This window comes from Strigops habroptila, chromosome 2 (genome assembly GCF_004027225.2).
Source record: "Strigops habroptila isolate Jane chromosome 2, bStrHab1.2.pri, whole genome shotgun sequence".
NCBI lineage: Eukaryota > Metazoa > Chordata > Aves > Psittaciformes > Psittacidae > Strigops > Strigops habroptila.
This window is the reverse complement of record NC_044278.2, coordinates 63,789,222-63,814,297: the sequence shown is the minus strand read 5'-3', so window position 1 is coordinate 63,814,297 and position 25,076 is coordinate 63,789,222. Positions and strand designations below refer to the sequence as shown.

The 25,076-nt window shown below is 41.0% G+C and overlaps 1 protein-coding gene across 4 annotated transcripts in view; it reads left to right on the top strand.

The window, feature by feature from the left end:
* ARHGEF7 (Rho guanine nucleotide exchange factor 7) overlaps positions 1-25,076 on the top strand; it is a 123,053-nt gene that overhangs the window by 31,569 nt on the left and 66,408 nt on the right. For 3 of the 4 annotated variants that reach the window (XM_030477690.1, XM_030477692.2, XM_030477689.1), the window contains exons 3-5: positions 15,741-15,825; positions 20,131-20,261; positions 22,513-22,714. In XM_030477690.1, coding sequence (XP_030333550.1) covers positions 15,741-15,825; positions 20,131-20,261; positions 22,513-22,714 — 418 coding nt within the window. Of the gene's footprint in view, positions 1-13,376; positions 13,550-15,740; positions 15,826-20,130; positions 20,262-22,512; positions 22,715-25,076 lie in introns of those variants that run through there. The other variant, XM_030477691.1, reaches the window with a different exon arrangement.

The window sequence follows — 25,076 nt, the reverse complement described above, 5'->3', positions numbered from 1 at the left end:
TTTCTTGTCTGAGTACTCTAAAACTAACTGTGTTGCAGGGCATTAAATACAAGGAGTATGTGTTGTCCATGTATTTGTTTTATCAGATATGCAGTACTGGGCACAATCTGAAAAGGGTTTATATGTGCTCTGATTTTGGCTTGTTTGGAGACTTGTGCTGAATGCCAGTGTTATAGCCATTTATGCCTTTACAGTGGTGTCCATGATGAATTTTGTTTCTGTGGATGCTGTAGCTTCATGTGATTTCGTTGGTATCCTTTCTTAAAGTGTTATATAAATGACAATTTCAGTTTTAAGTACTTCCCTGTAGGGGTTATAGTTACATTTGAAGCCTCATCCTTAACTCAGTATACTTAACTTTGTGTCTGATAAAATCATGAGCCTCCCGTGGAAGTCCCATTAATATCAACTGTCTCAACTCTACAGTATCAGCTGGTCAGTATAATATCAATGGCTCAGTAACTTGTTCGTCTAGACTGAGGCTGGTTTTTGTGGTATTTAAATAGCAAAGATCAAGTGTGTGTGTGTGTGGAAATCTGTATATTAATATACCACATGAAATTTTTATAACAAAATGTTATTGCTGTTCTATGCCCTTAACTTTAACATATTGATATAGTGATATGTGGAGCTGTTTGTTCTTGCTAGTCTCCTTCCTATCATTTAAACCTAGACATAATTACTAGCTAATTTTGAAGTGGTGTGAAGTTCGAGTCAGTGTTTTAAGTGGTGCATATGGTGGTATTAGCATTACAGTGTTTGCATCTCTTAATGGTACACGCTGTTTGTTGTGCATCTGCTGCTGTAGCTGCGGGCTGCCCTTGTGAAGGGAAATCCCAATAGTCCACAGTTCTGCCACTTCCTGGCATCAGGTCTACAGGCCGTGCAGCTGTGGAGCGAGTTGTTTCAGTGAGCTGAAAACTAAGGCTGAATAGAACTGGCTCAGCCCTTGAGTGCCCTGTGGCCAGATCCCACCCCAGGGAGATGTGTGGGGTACGTCTCTGGGATGTGCTGAGTCAGCGCTGCCCCTTTGGGGAGCGGGCCGCAGTTGCACTGACCTGGATGAAATGTTTTCTCAAACTTCTGGCAGGCGATTGCTGTTAATATAATAGTTGTGCATCTTCCAATATGGCTATTCGATTGCTTAGCTCAGCTTTTAAATCTTGTATTAACTGTAAAACTAAGTCTGATGTACAGTTTTAAGAATTTAGGGAGTAAAGGCTAATTATTGTTGCTCAAGCCGTGTTTTACGGAGGGGTTTTCTGTAGTGACTAAGTTAGCGTAACAAATTTTTTGGCCTAACTTGGCTTTGGAGATAAAAAAAATGTAGGAATAGTTTCGCAGTCTTTGATGATAACTGTGCACGTACAGATGAAAGGTCTGCTTACCTTGTTATTCCCCGAGATAAGGGCCTGTAATAGATTCCTGGGAGAAAAAGGTGTTAAAAAATGGTAAAAATACAGCGTGATACCTTCTGTAGAATCTTCCCAGCTTCTGGCAGTCTATAGCTGAGGAGCTTCCTGAAGAATCAGGGATGGTATCTGTATCACTGTGTATTTAACAACTCAGTGGAACTCCTTCTATGGCTTTTTTTAATAGTTTTCAAAGCTATTCTAAGCTTTTTTTACCTTCACAGCATCCTTATGGCAATAAATTCCATGGTTAAATTACACATTTTATAAAAACTTCCTTTTGTTTGTTCAGCTGCTGCAGTTGGTGGCAGTGGGTGACTTTGTTCTTATGTTACGGATCTTCTCTGTGCTATACGTGACTTTGTGGCACCAGTATACTTCACTGCATCTTATCTCTTTCCAAGATGAACACTTGGTTTATTTACTCTTTCTTTGTATGAAAACCATTGCATTAATGTAGTTGGCTTAAACAGCGTGCATCTCTGTACCCTTTCTTGTTTTATAGTATCATGGTGGACCAGAGCTGTATTTAAGTTACAGAGATACTATGGAAATAATAAAACCCATCTGTCTGTTGCCTGTGTCTTTTCTGAGTGTCCAGTATTGTTTCTCTTCAACTTTATGACTTGGCTGATCCTTGATCTGAAATTGTTAGCTCACTGCTGTCTTTTACTTGTCAGTGGGAATAGCTAAGTCAGAACTCATGCACCTATAATGATGAGGTTTGGTGTGTTTTATGCCTGAGGGTAGGTTTTGCATTTGCTAGCACTGGATTTGACCTGCCACTTTAACATCTGATTACCGTCAAGATCATATGGTAGCTGTTTGCTGTGAGTTCAAGCCCCAATAATTTTGTATCTTCAACAGAGTTCACTCTCCATGCTTCTTGTGAAATTGCATTTACATTGTGGTGAGTAGTGTGGGTCCTAAGTCAGATCCTTATGGGATGCTTTTGATACTCCCTTCAGAGTGAAAACCAATTGTTTGTATACAATTGTTTGAACTGACAGGTATCATGCAGTCCTGGCAAATCACAAAGATACTGCGCTTGGTCACTCTCTCTGTTTTGTGAGTCCTACCATCAAGGTGAATTAAATTTATAGCAATGCCCAGGAGAAATGCTGCATTTAAGGGAAATGGAATAGTCTGCTATTTCAAGACTTAACAGGAGTTGTTACAATAAAAGGAAGGAATGGAGTCCGTATGTGTTGCAGCTAAATTTATGGACTCGTACTGTTGACAGCAAAGGTGAGTATCTGAGGTCGATAGGGTCTTGGCATGGAGAAGATTGGAAGGTTGGTTTCTGTTTCTCCTTGCACAGGAGCTAAGGGCTACTCAGAAAAGGCAAGCAATTGGCAAAGTCATAACAAATTAAAGGGAGTGATTCTTTAGCCTGTAATTGAGCTGTGTAAATAATTTCTGTGGGGTTTTGCAGAAGTTGAAATTACATGAATTACAGAACTGACTAGAGTGGTCTCAAAAATCTATTTAAGACTCTTAAATGCAGATAGGCCCTGAGATAAACTGTTGGAAGAACATCTTGGTTAAGAGTGACTATGTAATATTTGCCTTTCTATATTCTTCCTTATTGGCAACTTTTAGATGCAGGTTATGGACAGGCTGTCAGTGATTTTGAAGTGCTTGTCCTGATTCCACAGATGGCATCCCTAGATGCTGCTTGGAGGAGTGTAAGCCCTCTCCTGGGAATTCTTGTCAAGAGGAACAGCAGTTACATTTGCAAAAGGGCTCACCCTGAAACAATGTTTGCCAGTCACTGAACTCTTGTAAAAGCGCATGGTTGCATACCTGAGTCTTCATCAAAAGATTGCAAGCTCTGGTGCCTGTGGACAGACAGATTATTGATCATACAGGGCATCACCTGCTACAGGCATGGACTCCTTGGTGTTGGCTGGCTGCGTGGAGGTGATAGGAATGAGGTATCTCCATATGGGTGTCGTTCATCAGGTGGTGGCCAAAGCCTGCTCTGTTCAGCGTCTGCTGTGGAAAGCCAGGATCTCCCTTCTGGGTCAGAATGCCAGGTGAGGGATTGGGCAGCACTAGTGAGGTACTGTGAGGCAAGTGAGAGCCTGGATTCTCTTACATGGAGGCTGGAGTGTGAGCAGTTGTGTTTTGGAGAGGGCATTGAAGATAGGGAATCTGCAATGGGGGAGGTGATGGCATGAGGCTAGAAGAATCCTGGACCATGGAGAATATTTAGGAGAAAACAAGGAATTGGCATATACTGTTGGGCCAGGCTGCTCGTAGTATCACCTCTAGCTGCCCTTGCCTACACAAGCCCATCATACAGCCTTTCAGCTGATGAATCAGAACTGTAAAATTCTTGCAATAGCTAGGTTCTTGGAAAAGTTATCTTTATTTTTTCAGTTTGTGTCCCCAGACATTACTATGAATAAGCAGAACTGGTGTGGATTTCATTTTTGTTGTTGCTTGTAACCTGCTAGAAGCCATCTTAATATTTGGAATGTGGAAATTTTTATAGATATCCCGATAAACTGTAAATTTCTTACACATTCTGTTTCTTACAGAAACTTACTGAACATCCACATGGTGCGGGATGATTGGGCTCAGGGCGGATTGTAACCGAGTTGTGGGTTTTAATTTCTTTTTTATATTTTTTATTTTTTTTTATTTTTTTGTTTTTTCTTCCCTATCAGAAAATAATCTGAAGAACTGTGCTGTTTCCCAGCACCTCAAGTGAATCTTTTTTCCGTGACAGAGGAGATGTTTCTCTCCCATGCATTGGCTCAGGTGCTAATCTTGCCCGATACCAAACTGATTTAGCTCCTGCAACTTGCAGCAAACTTCCTGCTGGGTTAATTTTCTGCCAATTCAGTTTCTAGAACTGGATTGCTGTGAGGGTTTAATGATCCCCTGCATGAAAAGCATGAGGTGGTGTGGGAGAAGGGAGCATGGGAGATTTCCCTTCTGAAAGCTTGCCCTGAGCTGTGGGCTTGTGAATCCTGAGCAGGAATGATTTACCAGCACCTTCATAGGCTGCTGGCCCGGCAGCTGGTGAGTGCCCTCAAGTTACAGGCTGTTGTATTAAATTGGCTGCAGTTTTCTGTCTTCCTTGACCAAAGGTGCTGAGCCCTCTGGCTGCCTTGCTGCTGCTTAGGGTGCTCCAGCAGCCCTGCTACAGGAGGGTCACCACAGCAGCTGGTGGTGAGGCTCGTCCCTGTGTTCTGGATAACATCCTATGCTTGTTCTTTCAAATGGGTGTTACGAATGGTGGAGGACCCTGGATCACATTATTGCAGGTTCCTGGGAGAGAGGCAGAGATCCAGCCCTAAGCTCCTTTTTAACAGTATTCGTATTGCCCGAAATCAAAATGGTAAGCTATGAATTGAATTGAAAAGGGTTTGTTTGGGAGGAGCTGCAGCTCAGGGGCTGTGCATGCAGTTTTGTGCTCTTCAGCGAGTTTTTGAAATGCAAGTATTGAAATGAATTCACTCTGATCTAATTGAAACCTGAAATCTTGGCTCTTAGTTTTGAGGGCTTGTTAATTTCTGCTAACTCTTTTGGAGTTACTTTTTTTTTTTCAGTTAGTGATTCTAAATGAAAGCTTCAACAGGCTATATGGAAATTCAGTAAGCCTTTATTCTTAATTTTTGGCGCTTTCCACAGTATATTCAGGAAGCAATTGAGATTTCTGATTAAATCCCTTATTACTAAGGGTGTAGCACTTCTCTTCCTCCCACCCCCTTTCTTTCTTGTGTTTCTGTGTTATCTTTTTCCCTCTCCCACTTATTTTCCACACGTCTAATCATGCTTTTTCAAATTAGCCCCGTGCCAGAAATCTCAAAATACCAATTCCTCTTCAGTTTTTCTCCTCCAGCTACTAATATATACTTAATGCTACAAGCATTTTCCTATTTCTTCTGCTAATATGTTTTTTGGTGTGTGCACACACTTTTTAAAATATAAGACTCCTAAGTGTGCTGGTAAAAAGTAGGTGAAATATTGTGTTGAGGTCAGTGGGGCTGGTTTTGTGACTCGTGCTTTGTCCGTGGTTCATTCTCCATTGATGCTGAATCTGTGCATCATCTGATCACTTGGCTGTATGCATTTGTTCCAGATGAAACGTGAGCATGTGATAGCATTTAAGTTGTGGTTAGAGCACGTGGTAGCATAGTAAAACAGCCAGCAGGCTATTTTAAGAGGGCAGATGATAACCTCATGTAGTACAAAATCTTTTGCAGTAAGATGACTCCTTCTCCTTGCCCCCAGTTCTTGCTCTTCTTGCTCTCTGACATGCTCAGGGTGTGTCTGTGTCTATGAGCACTGCTGTTTAAAAGGAGTCTGTCTCAGCAGTCTTACTATGTGTCTGTGGTACTTGATGGTAGTGACTCAGACTGGTATTTAGCCGCTGTTTTCCATTTTCTGCAAAATGGAGAACTGCATCGCAGGTAACACTACCTATTTTGGACCCAGAGAAGTTGGTTTTCCTTTATTCCACCCCCCCCTCCAACTTTTCCATGATATAAATGAAGTTTTTTGCTTCATTACATATGCATCCTCTCCCTCCATACAGCATGGCTTTTGAAACTAAGCTGAGACCTCAGAAATTAGCTGAGAAATACTGACAGAACATGTATCTAGACAGAAGACATCTGAAATCAGTTATAGCAAGCCATCCTTCCTGTGGTTTTTTAAGGTAGGAGTATGGAGATACTCAGAGTTTAGCTTATACGTACTGCTTTATTTTAAAAAGTATATCTAAATTTCAAACATTCCAAAAGGAGGCATCTCTCTTCCTAGTGTTCAAAACCTAATTGCAAGTTTCTTGAATATATCAATTCCCTTCCTTAGAAACTGTTTTATTCTGAGCCTTAAAAACTTCTGTGTGTCACTACTGAGTTCAGCCGTTGGCAAACAGGCGTTTGTAAAACCTTGCGCAGGGATGATTCAGTTCTGAGTGATAATGTTCAGGATCTGTGTTCATTTTCCGTGCTCTCTATACTTTCAATTAGCATGAAATATTGGTCCAGTGTTTGCCCAGAACCATTTTTTGCATTGTTGTTGGTTTTTTTTTTTTTTTTTTAATTAAGGTTTTTTCTTAAGTAGTTTCTATTTAAATTAGTATTGAAGGGGAAGTTGGGAAGAAATTGTAGATGTATAAAAATGTTGGAGCCATAATGTACGTTTATGCTTTAAGATAGGAAACGGTTTGCAGATTCCATTACAGTAACTTTGCTTGCAAGTATGACATCTATAACTTATGGAGGAGAAGGTGGCTGTCTACCTGTGAACTTTACGTAGTACTTCAGGGTATGATAGACATCCTGTAAACTGAAACTCAAGAAGGCTTGTGTTTTCCATGCTGCTCCATCATGGTGGTGTTGAAGGAGCTTGGTGGAAGGATAGCTGCTCAACAGGGTCCGAAGTAGCAGAAGCTGTGGGATGAAGGCATAGCTTCCCAAAACCATGATCTGTGATTTAAAAAAAGAAGACATGTAACCACCGAAATGACCAGCCACTGCCATAACTTGCAGTTGTTCACATCTAATCACAGAATGGTTTGGGTTGGAAGGGACCTTAAAGACCATCTAGTTCCAACCCCCTGCCATGGGCAGGGACACCTTCCACTAGGCCAGGTTGGGGATTGTAGCCCTGCAAACCTGACCAATTGGTTGAGTTGGTTCTTTCACTGTGGAGACTTGAGCTTTGACCTCTGGAGCATTGCTAGGGTCCATGGCTGCCTTAGTAGAGCACAGAACATTAAGTAGAACCCATCAGCAAGTTTAGGAAATGAATCTAACCTGTAGTTTACTGCGCACCTAGTCTTGGTCATCCAAATGTATCATTCTTTCTCTGTACAGCAGGCCTTCACCTAAGCAGGTGGACATTGTACTGCACACTGAGTAAAGTGCTTGGGTCTGATTTTTACTCTTCATTCAAATGTCTTTTGGTTCTTTTGTTCTTAGGAATTGGACTGTTGGGAGAAGGGTAAGGTGGAGACTTCAGTTCTTATTTTTAGAACGAGAAGCTAGTTGTAATTCTGTAGGACATCCTTCCTTCACCTTTTTCTTGTGGTTTTCTCCAGAACATATGACTACTTTACCATGTCCTTGTTAATCAAATGCACTGGCACTCTGTGATGGCTTGTGCACACATTAGCCAAAAATTAATTTTTACCATTTTAATCACGGAGAGCGCTACTCTGCTTATAGCAGAGCTGTCTATTTCCAAGCATGTACTTCTTGGGTTTTTTTGGTCCTGTGTGTCTTCCTACTTACACACAGTATTCCCCATGCATTTTTGCATGGGTTTCCACAACTGTGTTCCTGATTTATTTTAGGAGAGTAGTTTACATAGTTCTTGTCTGTGTATATCAGAAAGAGAGGTGAGTTTTACTGGGCTGAATCTTCTGTGGGGTATGTTTATGGCCAGACTTCCCTGTTGAGGTGCTTCTCCACTGGCCCTAGAAGGTGCTTATGCCATTGCTTTATTTCAGCTAAGCAAGTAGGTGTAACCTGTTGTGATGGGAAGTACTGAGGCATCTCAAATTCAGTGTCCCAAGCAAATTTTATCTTTGGTAGTTTCATTCCAACACCTTTTATTTTTGCTTGTAGTTCCAGAAGTGTGAGCTTCCTTGAGCTCTAGTACTCAATCATGTATTAATACTATGTGCCACTCAGTGTCTGTCTCAGCTCCAGCTGAGGTTATCACTGTGTGGTATCACCTATAAGATTCAAAACCTGCAAAGCAATTTGAAAGTGATTTAAGATGAAGATGTGATAGATGGAGTTTTTGGTTTGCTGTGCAGGTCAAAATTTGGAACAGGCTTACGTGTTCTTATGGGCTTGCACAAACATAGGCAGTGCTAACTTTTTTTTTTTTGGGTGTTTTTGTGGTTTTGTTTTTTTTTTAAATTACATCTTGGTTTGCTACTACTAGAAGTTTATGGTTAAAAATACTAAATTCTATGACTTTCTTACTAAAGAATTCATTTGAGGATACTAACTTGCTGTGTTACAGTCTAAAACCACATTTTTGAAAGCTTCATTTTAAACAGTTTTTGCAGGGGTTGGTGAAAAATAAGTTGTATGTATTTAGTTTTGGAAATGTTCAGATCTTGACTTTGAAGCAGTGGCCTGGGTAAAATGTTAGGTAGTATTTGAAATTAGTGCTTTTTAGAATCATTAGTGCTTTGATGCAGCTGGTTTGGGGAAAAAAAACTCTTGGAGCTGGAAAGCTTTAGTACGTCTTCAGGGACTCTAAAACAAGTCTTTTTTTTTATTCCCCCCTTTTTTTGTGTGTGTGCTCTTCGGAGTTGTATGGTAAAGAGATATTTGGATACATGCACGCATAGAGATGTGCACACAGATGCTACAAACTTCCGGTTTTACATTTTTAGTGCTGGTAGTGCTGCTTTTGTAGATAACATGTTGGGTCTTCAAAGTATTCCTAGTTGTAGGAATTAAAGCCTTCTAGGTGATGGTGGTGTTTTTAGAACAATTAAGGTTTTACTTTCTAGGAACAGGTTTATATGAGCAGTAAAATTAATTCCAGATCTCCTTTTATATCTTCTTTGCCACTGAGTTTTAATTCCTCTTGTGAACTCTTACCAAATCACACAGCAACCTGCACTGCAGTTTTGTTCTCCCAGTTATTTTCAAACTTTTCCTCGTCTTATCCTTAATTTTTGAAACAGAACTTAATTTTTTAAGCTCTCCCTTGTGCTGTGCATTACTACATTTCGTCAACAGTATGCTTCACAGAGCTTTCCAGAACATTTGTAATCATCTCTTCTCCCCCCCTTCCCCCCCCGCCCCGGCTTCCCTTCCTCTCTCAGTTGTCATAGTTCCCTGCTTTTCTTATCTCTCCTTTTACTGCTGCGGCTTTCACATGATAATGCACCATTCAGGAACAGCTGCTGCGTAATAGTTCAGTGGGACCCAGCACTGCTCAGAGCTGACCTAATGTGAGGTGAAATGAAGAAATTTGTGCTTGGCATGTAGGCTTACCTGTGTGGTCTGGTTCCAGCTTGGGTGGATTAGGTGTCATTGTGGGAAGGTGGACCATGGATAGGCTCTGTGGCTTCCCCTTGCCAGCTGCTCCAGGGGTAGAAATATACTGCAGGTGGTGGCACAATGAAGTGAGGTATTGGAGATTCTTAGTCTTTCTTCAGAAGCTCACCCATTTCTAACCATGAGTTGCTTTTTTCCCTATCACTTGTTTATTCATACTCCCATGGCCAAAAATGTTTCAGCCTGTGCCCTAAGAACAGGTGGAGCGACACGTTGTCCGTGGCATGCTGAGCTTTGCCAAGCCACCCTGTTCATTTCCTTTCATTTCCTCCGGGTGAGCGAGCCAATGTTCTTGTAATCTTTGGCGTTAGGAGCCCAAGGCCACCAAACTGAGCTGGAAACTGTCCTGCTGATTTAGTACACACAGCCTAGGGCTTACTGCTTATTTTGGGGCTGGCTGGTGAGGTTAGCAGCAGCGGCTCTATCTTTGCTGCACAGATGTCTGGGCTGCTTGTAAGTCAGCTCCTCAGCTGCCTGCAGTTTATGGTGCAGTGCTGTAAAGAAAGCTGTCATCTATTTTTGTCAGACAGATGCTTAGAATGTTAATATCCACTGGGAATATATACTGGAATATTACCTGTGTGTATTCAAGGCACTAGTCTAGCAAGGAAATAGTTATTAAGCAAAGCCTTTCGATTTTACTCTGAAGCACTATGTGAACTTTTCTTACTAGGACTGTTAGATACAGTCTTACTGATGCTCTGTGGTTTAAGGATACATGCAAGGTAAGATTGGTAGGAGACATTTGAAGAAAAAGTGTGTGTCTGGAAGCTTGCCTGAACCACCCCCAATTTTTATTTATTTATTTTTTTCCTGTCTCCAGTTGTAGGCTTGGCCTTATGCAAAATACCTTTATTTAAAAATACTCCCTCCATAACTGCCTTCTGACTTAATGGGCTGAAAGGGGGGGGTGGGGTGGAATTGTATAAAAGCCTTGAAACTGACCGATTTGGCTAAAGAATGCTGCTGCAGGCTTGCTGTGCATGCCTTAGTCTGCTCTCCTCAGGTATATTCTCAACCTTGTTTTCTAATTTTCTTTCACTAATTCCTTAGTTAATGTTTTTACAATTTCAGTAGGTACTGGTTGTTGCAGGGCTATACGGGAAGAGCATTGTTAGTTTTATTTCCTTATAGCTGTTAGATCATAAAAACCATTTGAACAGAAGTCTAAACCATTAACCCTCAGTGGATGGAGATGACTTAAAATTACCTGAGTTTATTACCATGGCCATTTTGAATGCGATGGAGTTTAAACAGATGCATGCAGGGGTCTGTCTTGTTTTAAAATGAGAGGCTTTAATAGTTGAACAACCAATGTGTGCATGAAATGGCTCTCTAATGTGTTTCATTTGGTATTTAAGATACGTCAGTGATAGAAAAGTCAATATGGCTCATGTGAAATGAATTTAAAAACAGGCTTATTAATAGGCTTTAATACAATTACAAATGTGGAATGGCCATCCAATATACACCTTGCTATAGGGGATTTGCTGCCATTGGTACTCAACCATGTTATTTAACATTTCACTAATGACCTGGAAGAGGTCAGTAATTTGTTATCAATAATGTTTGCAGCCAACTGAAATCCTAGGGGCAAAAAAATGCAGGCATAGTTATGGAAAGTCAGGCTTGTATATTTGGAATTGGTGGGGGGTGTGGAAAGGGAAGCCAGAACCTGTAGTTCAGGATGGGCAATCAGCAGGCTTTGGCAGTCGGTGTCCTGTGACTGAAAGGGCCAGCATGCTCTTTGAGTGTATGCATAATGTTGCAGATCACACAACACCCCTTTTTATTAGGCAGTTTGGTCCGGTCTGCTTCTGGAATACAACATCTGCCTGGAATATTGCCATGCTTTAACCCCAGCCAGCGGCTCAGCCCCACATGGCCACTTCTCACTCCCCTGCAGTGGGATGGGGGAGACAATCAGAAGAGTAAAAGTGAGAAAACTCGTGGGTTGAGATGAAGACAGTTTAATAGGTAAAGCAAAAGCCGTGCACACCAGCAAAGCAAAACAAGGAATTCATTCACCACTTCCCATTGGCAGGCAGGTTCAGGCATCTCCAGGACAGCAGGGCTCCATCACACGTGACAGTGACTTGGGAACACAAACACCATCACTCTAAATGTTCCCCCCTTTCTCATTCTTCCCCCAGCTGTATATGCTGAGCATGATGCCGCATGGTCTGGGATATCCCTCTGATCAGTTGGGGTCAGCTGTCCTGGCTGCATCCCCTCCCAACCTCTTGTGCACCCCCAGCCTGCTCGCTGTTGGGGTGAGAGGCAGAAAAGGCCTTGACTGTGCAAGCACTGCTCAGCAGCAACTGAAACATCCCTGTGTTACCAACACGGTTTCCAGCACAGATCCAAAACATAGCCCATACTAGCAGCTATAAAGAAAATTAACTTTATTTCAGCCAAAACCAGTGCAGATACTTAATGTGTCAAATGTTGGGATCCACACAAGAACAGAACAATGTGAGAAGGATGTTAAAAACCAGTAAAACAGGCAGGTATTGAGAAGCATATGTGGATGAGCCTGCTAAACTTGAAGTTCATTGATGCCCAGCTAACTATTTATAAATTACAAAGTGTTTCCAGTGTAAGGCTGTCCAGTGTAGTCCCTGTCTCTAATAGGTGTGCTTCATGTTAATGCTTATATAAGGCATATCTGCATGTGATCAATTCAATGGAATTCATAAAAACAAAAGCGTGTTATTTAAATCATTTGTTCAAAAGATTTGAGTTGGCTGGGTCCTTATCTGATGTGATTTATGATGGTTTTATACTTGCATCCTGACTAATGCTCTGGCGGAGCCTCTTGGTGGAAGATAAGGATTGGAGATCAAGAGGGTAAACTTCATCACAGCTAGAGTCTCTGCAGAGTTAAAAATGTTTGCCTGGAAAGCAGGGGCGTACTTGGAAATATTTTTCCATAAAACCTTGTTTTATGTCTATAGATATCTGTCACATAATGCTTGAAAGATAAATCTCAATATTTCCAAGGTAATATCTTTCTAAGTGTTTGCATTTTTAGGCTTTAAGAGCTGTAAGCATGTGCAAGTTTGAATTCAAGTTGTGCTTCTGACGTGATTTGAGAAGTGGGTTATGCCAGTATTACAGAAGATAATTTAGCATTCAGACCTTGCTACCTGGTAATAGTTTTCAAGGTAAAAATAACTCTGCTTAATACTTGGATCTCAAAATTCAGCTTTGATTCTTGCAATGGCAGGCTTGGGGGTGTTGTATAAAGGGAGATGTTTGTCATCCGGTGGCACTGAATAGGGAAGTTACTGAATGACTCTTTCTCACATCAAGATACGATGTTTTAAAGAGTTCAGTTCTCACAGCTAATCTGTCCATAAAAACCAGAATGTAGATCGTAGATTGCATATCAGTTGGACTTCTCTTGAAAACCTGGAGCAGACTGTTTTCTCTGGCAATCCCGTGGAAGCTCCTTTTAAAGCATCTTGATGCTTTTACGCATGTCAGAGTTTTCAAACACATTGTGAAATGAACAAACCTCCACTAAGAAGAAAGGTGTGAGTGTTTGGTGGGGTGTTTTTGTTGTGTAGGTTTGTGGGGTTGTTTTTTCGAAACAAGGTTTTCATAATCTAGTAGTTGAGCTCCTAGCTTAGTTGGGGCTCAGTTGAATTAGCCTCAAGACTTTAGAGCAGGTAAGCATTTTTTCCTCACTTTTTCTCTCTTAAACATTTGTTATGTTAGGAGAAAACCTCTCTGGAGGGTGTTGTGTCCCCCCCGCCGTTATCAAATGCTACTAGTGAACATAGTGGCCATGAGAGTGCTGAGGGTGGCTTCCTGTCAGAATTGCTTTACGTAAAATTGCAAGGAAGCAAACATTTCTCATATCCTTCCATTGTGTTGTTTCCTGTGAAGCAGCAGACTGGATGCGTGTCCTGGATACGGACTTTTTTATGGCACTATACGTGTTGGGATGCTCCAATCAAATCGTTGTCGGTATCCCTTATAGTCTCAGCATAGCAGGAAACGAGGCTTCCTTGCATCCTGTTGTTCTCCAGTTAGCCTGACTTTGGAGAGCTCCTGGCTTTGTCAGAATCCAGAATGAAGGTGAGCTTAAAATGGATTTAGGATTTTATTTTTTTCAAAGTTTTTGTAAGTTTAAGCTATAGTTTAGAACCTTCTTTCTGAACCATTCCTTTTTTTAATAGTTCTCTCTCTCCCGTGTAGTACCTTTCTGGTATGGTTCTGGTGTCTGCACAAGTGCCTCTCATGTATTGCATTTGTTTAGGATCAGGGCTGTTGTTTCGTGATTCTGTTCATACTTGTAGTTTGCTTGTTTAAAACCTGCCACAATAAGCATGTAGCTAACAATGAACATGTTACCCTCCTGACGCTTTCTTGTTCCATTACAGCTTAATTTTTTTCCCCAATTTGAGCAGTGGTTAGGCTGATCTCCAGTCTGGTTTTGTGTTAAAGCCAAGTTTTGTGTGTTCTGCTGTCACCTCGTTGGTATCCTTTTTCATCTCTATTATAAATTATGCTACTAATAAAATTTAACACAGCTTTATTCTTTTTCTTTTTTTTTTTTTAATCGGATTATTTCTTATTTGCTTAATGTCTTTTTTGCATACATAACCTTTAAATACTTCCCTGTGTTTCAGGGAATTTCACATCTAGGCAATTCCCTAGTCCCTCTCCTTATTCCTTACAGCTTCAAATAAATAAGAGAAGTCTTTGAATTAGCTGTATCCCAGAGAAACATGATGAAATAGTTATTTGTCTTATTTTATGTGTGTGATAACTGCTTGAAGTATATTAGTGTTTGCCTCTGCTTGATTCTGCATCTGTTTTGTGGCATTGCTCTTCTGAGCGGTATACACACTGCCTGAGCCTGGGAGATGTCAGCACCTGTATGTACAGCTGAGGTAGAACTGCTGCTCGTTGAGGCCAGAGACCATCCTCACTCTGAGGGGGTAGCAATGTGCGTGTTAACGTATGCACGTACCTCAAATACTGTGAATACCTGGGGAGATTTCTTTGTCTTACTGAACAACACTGTCATTAAATGTTTCCTAAGTCTGCTCTACCTTTGCCAGTATGTCACTTAACCAGCCACGCCTGGTCAGGCAGCCCCTTCTGTGGTTACTTTAGCTTCCATTAAAATTCTCACTTCTCTTGAGTTCAGCTAGTGTTCCTTTGTACCTTTCTCTATTCTCCCCTGAGAATGTTTTGGTTTTTCCTTTCCTGCCTATGAAGGCTGCTTACTGGGGTACAGACTTCCTCATAGTGCCTGTGGGATGGGTCTGTTATCAAGAAACTAAACAGGTTTTTGTTGACTTTTTAGATAAAAACTGCTACGCTGCAGGAAACTAAAGCTCTTTCCGTTTCTTAAATCAGTTGGAACAACTGTAATAGCTATCTTTTATTGTCCTCTTTCTAGTCTTGCACAAGGGAATACTGAGACTCCTTTCAACCTATGCAAAGTCTGTTGTGAGAGCTGTTTTCATGGGGCTTTGGATGAGTGTTTCCATTACCTCAGGCAAATATTATGGGTCTTTCTCTTCTTTTAAAAATCTCTTCCCCCCTGAAAATCCAGATGTTTCATGTCATCGCCCAGTGCTTGAAAGTTACTGGAGTGTTTTCTACAAGATAGTTTAAGGTTTGGATCTCTTTTGCACAGTTAAAAAAGAAAAATAACCCTCATGTTTCATCTCTCCCCTTCCCAAACCTCATTCTCCATCTGACCTATCCAGCAACTTCACTCTGTGTAAAATTCATTAATTTTTGGCAATGCAGCCTTCCTCTGTGTCTCGTAGAAGAAAGAGATAGTAGGTACATTGGGTAGTACTTTTTAAAGTATTTGTAGTAATATTTAAAGTACTTTCTGCATAATCAGGTACAGTGCCTGTGAGCTGTGATAGTAGAAGAAAAATATGCCAACAGTAATGGTACCCAGTAACACTTTTGGCCAAAATGCCCGAGAAAAGCTTCTTTCTTCTGATAATTACATTTTGTTCAACTTTCCTGTAATTTAAATGATACTTGATGCTTTTAGCAAATATGTTCTTCAGGTTTTCTCAGAGGCAGCTGTTTCTATATTCTCTATTTAAAAATGGGGAGGAGGGTGTTTGTTTTTTACAGGATGGGGGAGACCCCATAGTTTTACTGGTCCATAAGAGCCACCGAAAAGCTGATACCTTGATGGGTAACTTCTACAGTCATGGTTTGCATGATAACATAGAAATGCTTAGTTTAAAGGCTTGTTTCTGTGACTTATTGCATGTTCTTTTGTTTTCAGACTTTTGATGCAAATGACCTGTATCAGGGACAAAATTTCAGCAAAGTTCTCAGCTCTCTCGTGGCTTTAAATAAGGTGACTGCAGGTAAGTAGACTCTGCTCTGTATTAGTGCTCACTTACAATTACCTTTAACTCACATCAATGTGTATTTATACCCGTTGCTACATGCATGATAAAAGGAGCAAGTGCAGCATTTTTTAGAAGAGGTTTTGTTGCAATTCGTCTTGTTAAGACTTTGACAGTGGCCTCTCTGGGTTCTCTAGTCTCCTCTTCTGCAGAAGGAAGCTTTGCAGTGGAGCTAAGGCTGAGCCTTTTAGCTCGCAAGAATTCTTAGAGAAAAGGCCTGTTTTTCTTGTTCGTTTCACATTTTTCCCCAGTTTGAAATAGTAAAGTTGACTTTTGCTGCGCTCTGTCTTCCCATGTTTGAACAATTTTGTCAAGGTTTTGGTATTCCCTCCACTCCTCATTCCCTGGCACAATCCTTTCTTGAAAGTAACAAAAGGATAACCAACATCTTTGATTCCTTAAGCCATGCATGTTTCATTTAGATAGCAGATAGAAGTCATGAACAACCCACCTCAAGTTCTTTGATGTGAAGGAGGGAGCTGTAGAAATAGCACACAGGTGAGAGGTGTCCATGTTTCATTGTGGGATGAGGCTATGCTAAATCATGCCATCTGGAGCCAAGGACAATCAAGAAATGTTAACATTGGTGGCCCTTTTTTGGATTCTTGCTGCTCCATGGTGGGGTTTCATGCTGTCAGCAGCAAGTTCCAGTAGTGGTCATCAAGTTAGAGTCTGGTGAGAGAGAGATTATTTAAAAATTGACCACAGTTGTCAATTTTTATGTGAGGAAGAAAAGCTGATGAAAGTCAGTGGTGTGGATCGATGTTTTGTTGTTTAGAAGTAACATAAGTACCCTTGTCACTTTTATAATACTCCCCTGGTTCATTACAACAAATGTTTTTATTTTTGGTGACTTCCCTTCCCCTCTCTGCATCAGAAAACACCCTCAGGAGTGAGTTTTACAATCAAATTCTTAATTCTAATGAGTGGGCATGGAGCAATATCATTAACTTCTTTGAAGCTACTTACAGCAGATGGAGATGCTGCCTTTCATCTTAACTGCAAGTGCAAATGCAGACCATTTCAGCACATCTTTAAAGCTGCTGTACACTGACCATAGCTGTCTTTAAAGGGGAGAAAAAGTGCGGCTGTTTGGTCCAGACATCGATAGATTAATACCCACATCAAAAAGCTGCAATTGCATCTGGCTTAGAAAGAACCCAGGCTGATCCCTTGCATTGGGGGGTGGTGGTGGTATGGAAGCCAAAATCAAAACCACATGCAAGCTGTGGTGTTGCCTCATTCCTAGGAGCAAGCAGCACTGCGTAAATCTCTCTGATCAAGAACTGTTTGTTCTTCCAAACGGTTTTCTTTAATTGGATGACTGTGTAGAAAGCATTTTAGACTCTTATCTCCCTACTTCAGTATTGGAAGATGGCTTTCAGATCCCCATCTGGGTTCTCAAGAATTTCAAGTATACACAGGTTCCTCTGAGATAGGCCTTTCTGCAGTGGAAGGAGTGTGAGTAACGAGCACGAAGACTGATGAAGGGCTGCTATGGATATACACTCCAAATTGGTAACTTCAGAGGGGTGGGATCAAGTTTTCAGTTGCTATTTGTAGAAAGAGAGGAACTGGTATAGGGAAGTTGAAATAGTGATAGAGAAGAAGAAAGGGTGTTACAAACCCTGGAAATCTTAGGATGAATGGAACAGTGAAGCTTCTGAGAAAATTACCAAATGTTTGTCAAACATGCACGTCTTGGTGCCAGTCAAGATTCTTGAGTTGAAGTTTTTCTCACAATAATCCCATTGAGAAATTCATTGAACATGCTTTATTTAGTATTTTAATGGAAACTTCAATGGATACATGGGGTCTGCAAGCCCTTTCAAAAAATCTTTCAAAAAATCAAACTGATTTGGAAGTATTCAGATACTATTGGAAAAAATACTTGAAATTTGCATATGGTTTGTGATAATTTTCCTTCTTTTCAACTCGAACTCATACATGCAATTTCTAATTTAGGCCTCAAAAAGTGCTCTTGTGTTGGTGTGTTTTAGCTCTGCTGTTGTGAAGTAGAAAATTTGGGGAATCAGACCGCACTTAAACGAATTCTAGGTAGCGTGTTTTAGGGTCGCCCAGGGGCTGGAATGCACTGCCGTGGGTCAACCTGATCCTGGTTGCCTGAGTGAACTGTGTCAAGGTATAATGCTGGATTTGGTGGTGTGTCTGTTCTGCTTGGCTGCAGTCAGGAGACATGGCAAACTGGACATGGAGATGTTTCAGCTTACTTTTAATCCTTAAATTCTATTAACTGATGATGGTTATGGCAACTTTAAAGTTTTTGGTAGCATTAGTATTAGCCATAAAGTTATGATTTACAAATGAAGCCCAAGTCCCGTTTCTCTCCCAGCTGTTGGTGAAAACACAGTTGTGTGTCCTTTCTGTAATGGACTATAACCTCCAGGGTTTATATTAATACAGTGGCCTTTAAATGCCTTTGGGAAAGAAGGTTCACAAAGTGTGAGGTCTTTTATGACCAGTGTGTGATGATGCTGGGTGCTGGTGCATCTAGTCCAGGTCAGGCTTTGCCAAGAAAGATTGGACCAGATGATCCTTGAGGTCCCTTCCAACTTGGTATTCTAAGATTCTATCCACACAAAATATGCAACTTGATAGTTTTAATATTGCACTATATGACTAGTGAGCATATATTTACAGGCTTTTCTTGAAGGATAACAAAGACTCATTTAAAAAGGTGCACCAGAGGAAAGTGTTTTCTGCTCAGTTACTGCAGACTCGGAGGATCCTTTGTCATTAGTTCTGTGCTTGTAGTCAATCTCAAACCCTTCTCCTCCTCCTTCATCTTGGCTGCTGTTGGATGTCATGCTGAAGTCAAAAGATGAAGTTAAGATGAATTGAGTTGTCCCTTCAGTTGTCCCTTGACATGGAACAGCAGATATGCTTTGTTCCCCAGTCTCCTCATGGAACTGAGCCTGTATGTGTCATTTCCCTTGGACCAAAAATAACTTGGATTTGCCTAATCATGGTCTGCTTTAGTCTGAAAGTAGCTAATAGGTGACTGTAGTTGTATGTGTGTACCTCTGATACAAGGGTCAAGTGTTGGAGGCAAAGCAGCTACTGGGAAAGAGAGTAACAGAGGCATAAAGCCCAGGCGAGCTTGTGTAATCTAGTGAAAATGCCTAGGTTTGGGATGGAAAATGCTGCACTGCTTTCAGGGCTCCTTGGAGCCCAGGTGCTCACTGAATGCTTTCCTTGTATGTGGGAAAACTTGAGGAAAAGGAATGGCTTGCCATACTCATGCAAAGGAGCAATGCTTGTTTGGTATGTCACCTGTACAAGGACCCTGGGAGCATCCCCCTGTGGGGGTTTGGCTGTAAGGACTGGGGGAGCAGCTGGTCCCGCCATAATGCTGTGGAGAGGCTCCCAGCAGTGCTGTGGGAGGCCAGCACTGACCTTAGGAGCCTCTTTCAGTGCAGCCCTCTCCTGTGTCTGGCTGTGGCCTGCTAGTGCCCACCCTATCCATGAGTGGGGCGACATCCTGTCCCAAGGGATGTGCCTCATGTCCAGGGCTGGGGCTGCCCTGGTGCCCGGCTGCCCTGGTGCTGGCTGGCACAGTGGGATAAGCCTTGCCTTGCCACAACCTTGTTGCCTCCCAGCCCACAGGGACCCGCATGGCACCCTGACAGCACCTAACACTGCTCTACAGAAGAGCACCTCAAATGAGTGTGCTTCTTGGAGACATATGAAAGAGGGGAGAGGTTTTGGGAGGGTGGTGGTTTTTTGAGCAAGCAGCTTGCTTTTTTTCTACTCCTCCTATCCCTCCCCCTTCCTCCAAAGAAGAAATAGCTTAGTTGGCAAAAAAGGGATGAGACAAAGGAGCGTAGGAAAAAAGACAGTGGAAGGAATGTTTTAATTGAGAAGGGGGGGGTGGGAGAGCTAAGAAACAGATGTGGCTGGCTTTACTTCAAGCAAGTTTTATGCATTCAAAATTCTTGGCCACTAGCTAAAATTATGCTGGTAAATTACCTTTAAATAGACTGGTAGTGAGTAGAAATGGAGAAATACAACCCTAACCCTCCTCTTCTAAACAGCTCAAATTGTTTCCCTGTCTGTGTGGGGAAGAAACCAATGTCTCAGGATTTCAGATTATTTATTATTGTTATTTTTTTAAATTTTGAATTACTGAGAAACTGCAGATACATCGTATCTGCTTTAAGCATGTGAATTTTGGAGGTAAGCAGAAGTTACATGCACATTTCTCAGATTCTAATATCTACTTATTTTTTTGTCCTGTTGCAGACATAGGGCTGGGCAGCGACTCTGTATGCGCACGTCCCTCATCTCATCGGATAAAATCTTTCGATTCTCTGGGATCCCAGTCTTTACACAGTAGAACTTCAAAACTCTTTCAGGGACAGTATCGGAGTTTGGTAAGTTCTAGAAGAAGTGAAACATGCTGTGGCGTGGCTTTATTTATTTTTTTTACAGGATTTCTAAGTAAACTATAGTGTAGCAGAGTAACTGTTTCCTCTCACTTCTGTTTCAAGCGTGTGACGTTCTATTCTTGCAGCTTTTCTTATGATGTTCCAAAATACGTGCAGCTTTCTGTGAACTTCTAATTATTATTTTTCTTGCTTACCACTCCATGTTCTCTGCATGCACAGTATCTTCCTGGATTTACTTCTTTTCAGTGTGAGAACTTGCTTTTCCAAAGGCAAAAATCTCATTTTCTCCATGTCTCTGAGTTTAGGGATGATGATTGAGGGATAGTCAAACCTCAGCAAAAATGCTAGTTTTAATGTCGCAGCATTGGTAGTTATTCCTGCTTTCTATTATATTTCAAGGTGATTCCTTCAGCTAGCCTTCAGGTACTGAGTCGTATAGGCAGCTGTTTTACAGTACAGCCGAAACGAGGATGGAGTACTGTATTGAAACTGTAGGGTTCTTTTACTGATAAAAGGTTTGCAAGGAGGGTTCAGATCCCTACTGTAAGCTGCTTTTTTCCATGCTTGAAGGAGGCTGTTTTGAGCTACGTGATGATTGCTATGTGAAACGTGAAACACAGTGCTCTGCTTAAGCTTGCTTAGGTGTGGTTTGATGTGTTTTATCTGGTAGTAGAGCCCATGCAAGTTCTTGCCATAGGCCACTAATTCCAGCTCCCACTCTAGTGTTCACAACCCACTCAGTTTTGCTGATGCAACTGTTTGTGGGACTAGCTGTTAGCTGGATCACTGAAGTAATCAGAGTTCTTAAGTATTTCTATCACTTTGGTGATCTGAGCAGCTCTTTAGAATGTTGCATAGGGGCAGAGAAGTGCAGGAAGGAGGGCAAGAGAGCTAGTGGCCAAACCCCAAAAATTCTTAGTTTGGTTTTGCTGCAGTAGATGATCAGTTTGGAACAGTTCTCACCAAATGTGCTGAGCTTTCTGCATGTTTTCAAAGTTGTGTTTGCCCTCATTCTCCTAAAGTTTCTCAGCCACTGAAAGTCTGACTGTTAAATTGAGTTGTGATACAATGATATGCTGTGGGTATGAATGAAGCTGACACGTTATAAGATCCCAGTGATGATAGGCAGTACATCTTTTAATCATCTCAACTATCTGAACATGTAGGTGGAATTCTGCTACTTGGATAGAAGCAGATTGTTTACACAGTCATTTTCTCACTTAGTTTTTTAGTTATGCAGGTATTGATCCTTACCTATGATAGAGACAGACATGATTTATATTGCTGTTATCTCAGTTCCAGTGCAATGGATTGTATTTGGATTATTTGAAGATGTCCAACTATTTAGCTTTTTTAGCTTAAAAGTTTGCCCTAACTCTCATGAAATGTTTGAATGATGCAGATACTCAAAATTGACATCCAAGAACAAAATGCTCAATTTAAACATCATTAATTTGAAGGACTTCTTAGAAGTAGCTATTCTAATATCTGGTTGTTGCGACAGAGCGATAATCTGCCTTCACATCTGTGATAGAGAATGGGTGAAAATATATATATATTTTTATATATATACACATATGTGAATAGCTGCAAGCGTGACATGCTGCAGACTTACAGCTTTGCTAACCTTGAGACAAATGATTTGTGAGTACTTATTCAAGGCAAATTGCCTGTTTCATAGGTTTTGTAGTAGAACACTGTCCTGCTCCATTGGTAGCCCATGGAGAACTGCACGTTTTCAGGTGTGGAACCTTCTAACCTGTTCTGTTACCGGGGGAAAAAAAAAGCTGCAAACTCTTTATTTATATCCAGAATCAAATTAAACCTAAGTCAATTCTGCCCTCCTCCAAGCCCAGAAAGTTTTAGGAAAAAAAACTCTCTAATGTAAACCTGTTGTTTCTTTGTAGTTGTCAAAGGCAGTTTCAATTTATATAGAAAATAGAATTTGATTTCTTGGGAGAACAAGAATTATTTTCATTTGAGCTCTGTTACCACCTTCTGACTTGAAGGGGCTGTATTAAGACAATATATTCTTGGGACTGATACAAATCCATACATTAAAACCGAGAGAAATACTGGAAATGGCAAATCATTCCTTGCAATGCTTAGAGTAAAAATGTGGGGGGAGTGTTGTTTATGGGTTAGAGGCTTTTTCCATTTTATGGATACTTCTGTTTTGTTCATGGAATACCTGTTTAAATCTCTAATGTGATCTTGTTCTTTGTATTCTCACTAGGACATGACAGATAACGGCAACCATCAGTTGGTGGTGAGAGCAAAATTTAGTTTTCAACAGACAAATGAAGATGAACTTTCTTTTTCAAAAGGCGATATTATTCATGTTACAAGAGTGGAAGAAGGAGGCTGGTGGGAAGGAACTCTAAATGGCAAAACAGGGTGGTTTCCAAGTAACTACGTACGAGAAATAAAATCAAATGGTGAGTTCTGAAAGAGTGCTTATTTGCTGCACAAATTCTTGCTTTGGGTAGAGGTTGATAGTTGGTTGATTGATTAAAAATTATAATGCTTTTTGTTTAAGCTTGACTCTATTTACTGTATTATTCATTCACAGCAACCATTAATACTCAGGAACTCATACTCCCCCACCTCAGTTTGCTACATAGAGTGCTCTAGGAGTTTTGAGTTAACAATACGCATGCAGAAAACTCCTCCCGTTCTGTTTGCTTGTCTGTCTGTGTCACAGTTGGGCTGCTCTGACTTCCTCAGTCTGAATTCCTAGAGTGCTGGATTTTGGCTTTGATGCTGGCATGCTTTGAATTGGTGCTTTGGATTTAAATAGTGAGAGATGTCCTGCAAATGTCTATAAAAAAAACAAAACTCCCACCCCCCCCCCCCCCCCCCCCCCCCAAAAAAAAAACAAACCCCTACGCAAAAAAATCTCTAAACATGACCCATTACTTAGAAGTAAACCACTGCAGGACAAATTCCCAGTTCTATCAAAAACTACTAAAAGTTAGAGAAAGTTTTTGGAAGATAACTTATTTGTGGTTTTACTTTATTGTTTGTGTGCCTTCAGCTTTTCTTTATACAGGCTTCACTCTTTCACTGAAGTTTTATTTTGAACTCCAGGCACTTACAGTCCCTTCTGTAAGTGTCAGCTTTGTGACTGAATATCAGAGCTAACATTGCTTTTTAATGCACTAGGACCTTGGCATGGGTGATATATTCCCTTCCGCCCCTGCCTTGTGTCTCTTTCCTGTCTCGTCTTCCTTCTGGAGATTAGGGATAAACCTCGTAGGATAAAATTACCCAGGGACTCTGAAAGGCTTTACCATTCTTCTCCTTGTCACAGCTCCAATGAAAACACACATCTTCTGGGCCATGCTAAAATCATGGGCATGACCTTGTTTTGTTTTAGGCAGCCATACAGATGTGTGATTGGAAAGTTAAATTTTGAGGGTAGAACTCCTTTTTTTTTTTTTTTTTTTTTTTTTTTTAACTTATTCTTCTCCAGTTGCATCCTCTTATTTTCTTCCTTGATTTGCTGTCTACAGACTCATTTTGCAGAATGCTAGTCTTAGATCTGTAGCTTCATTGTCATTTTCAACTAGCTGCTTTTAGGCATAGTCACGATGTAAGACTTCACTTTAATGATCTTCAGAGGTCTCCCAGATGTGGCTTACCCTGAAAGCCAGTTCCTGAAGCCTGTATTTTCTTGTCTGTAGTGTTGTAGCAATCTCTTTCAGCCAGGGTAACTCTTTTGTCCCATTGTTATTTATGTAAAACATTACTGCAAAGTCTTGTTTGGAATTCATCACTTGGATCTCTTCTGACTCCTGAGAGTGGAACCTGGGTCAGCTCTGGAATGGAAGTAGCTTTTAACAGTGAAAATGGGACAACAAGCAGTTCCCAGCAACTGAAATGAAAAGTTGTTCTTGTTTTTTCAATAATACTTCACCCAAGTGAAGTACCTCTCCTAAACAGTCAGCAAGCTGGGGGACCGAGGTTAGTACCAAGTACCATTAGATTCTTGCCAGTCCTTGCAACCCTGCCCTATTCCTGGGGGCTGAGATGAACTGCTTCTGGCCCCTGGTTTAACTCTCACTTCTCACCATCAGAAAAGTCTTCTGCTAAGCTGTTCCTTCCCCTCTGCTGTATAGGCATGTTCCCTGTGCTACAAGGGCTTGCCCCTTTCTGCAAGACTTCTTGCATTCTTGGAGTGCATTCTCATATATGCTCAGTTGCTTCCATGGAAGGGAATATATGCCCATGCTTTTCTGTTTCTCAGGAAGTTGAGTTCATTGCTTTTTCTGTGCATTTACTGACCATTGCAAAGTTAAAATGACCAACTGTAGCTCTCCGGCTTTCTCTGTTCTCCTCGTTTTTAAAGACAATTACTGTGTTTGGCCTTTTCCAGTACTTTATAGAACTTCACTTGTCCTCTGTGGTTTCAAACATGGATGTAGCTAGTTCTTTTACTGGCAAATCAGCACAGCAGGTACTGTTTAATTTATCAAAATACTAGTTTTAACCTGCTTTTTATGCCTGTGTAGGTATGTGTTTGAATAGTCTGAAGTTGACCTTTTTATAATGAGGATGGGGGGGTGGTAGAAGGAAGCAAGACCTACTAAGAGCTTCTTGATGTCTGTTATTAACTCCTCTATTGAATTGCAGATCAGCTTTCCCCCTTGATGTATGTATATTATTGAATATTTTGTTTCTACTACCCTTATGCCCATGTTAGTGGTATTTCAGTTGGTGACATGACTTTTTTTAGTTAGTTTCACTTCTTTTTATGTGTTTGAAGTCACTGTAGTATTTGTGATACTTGATCATGTC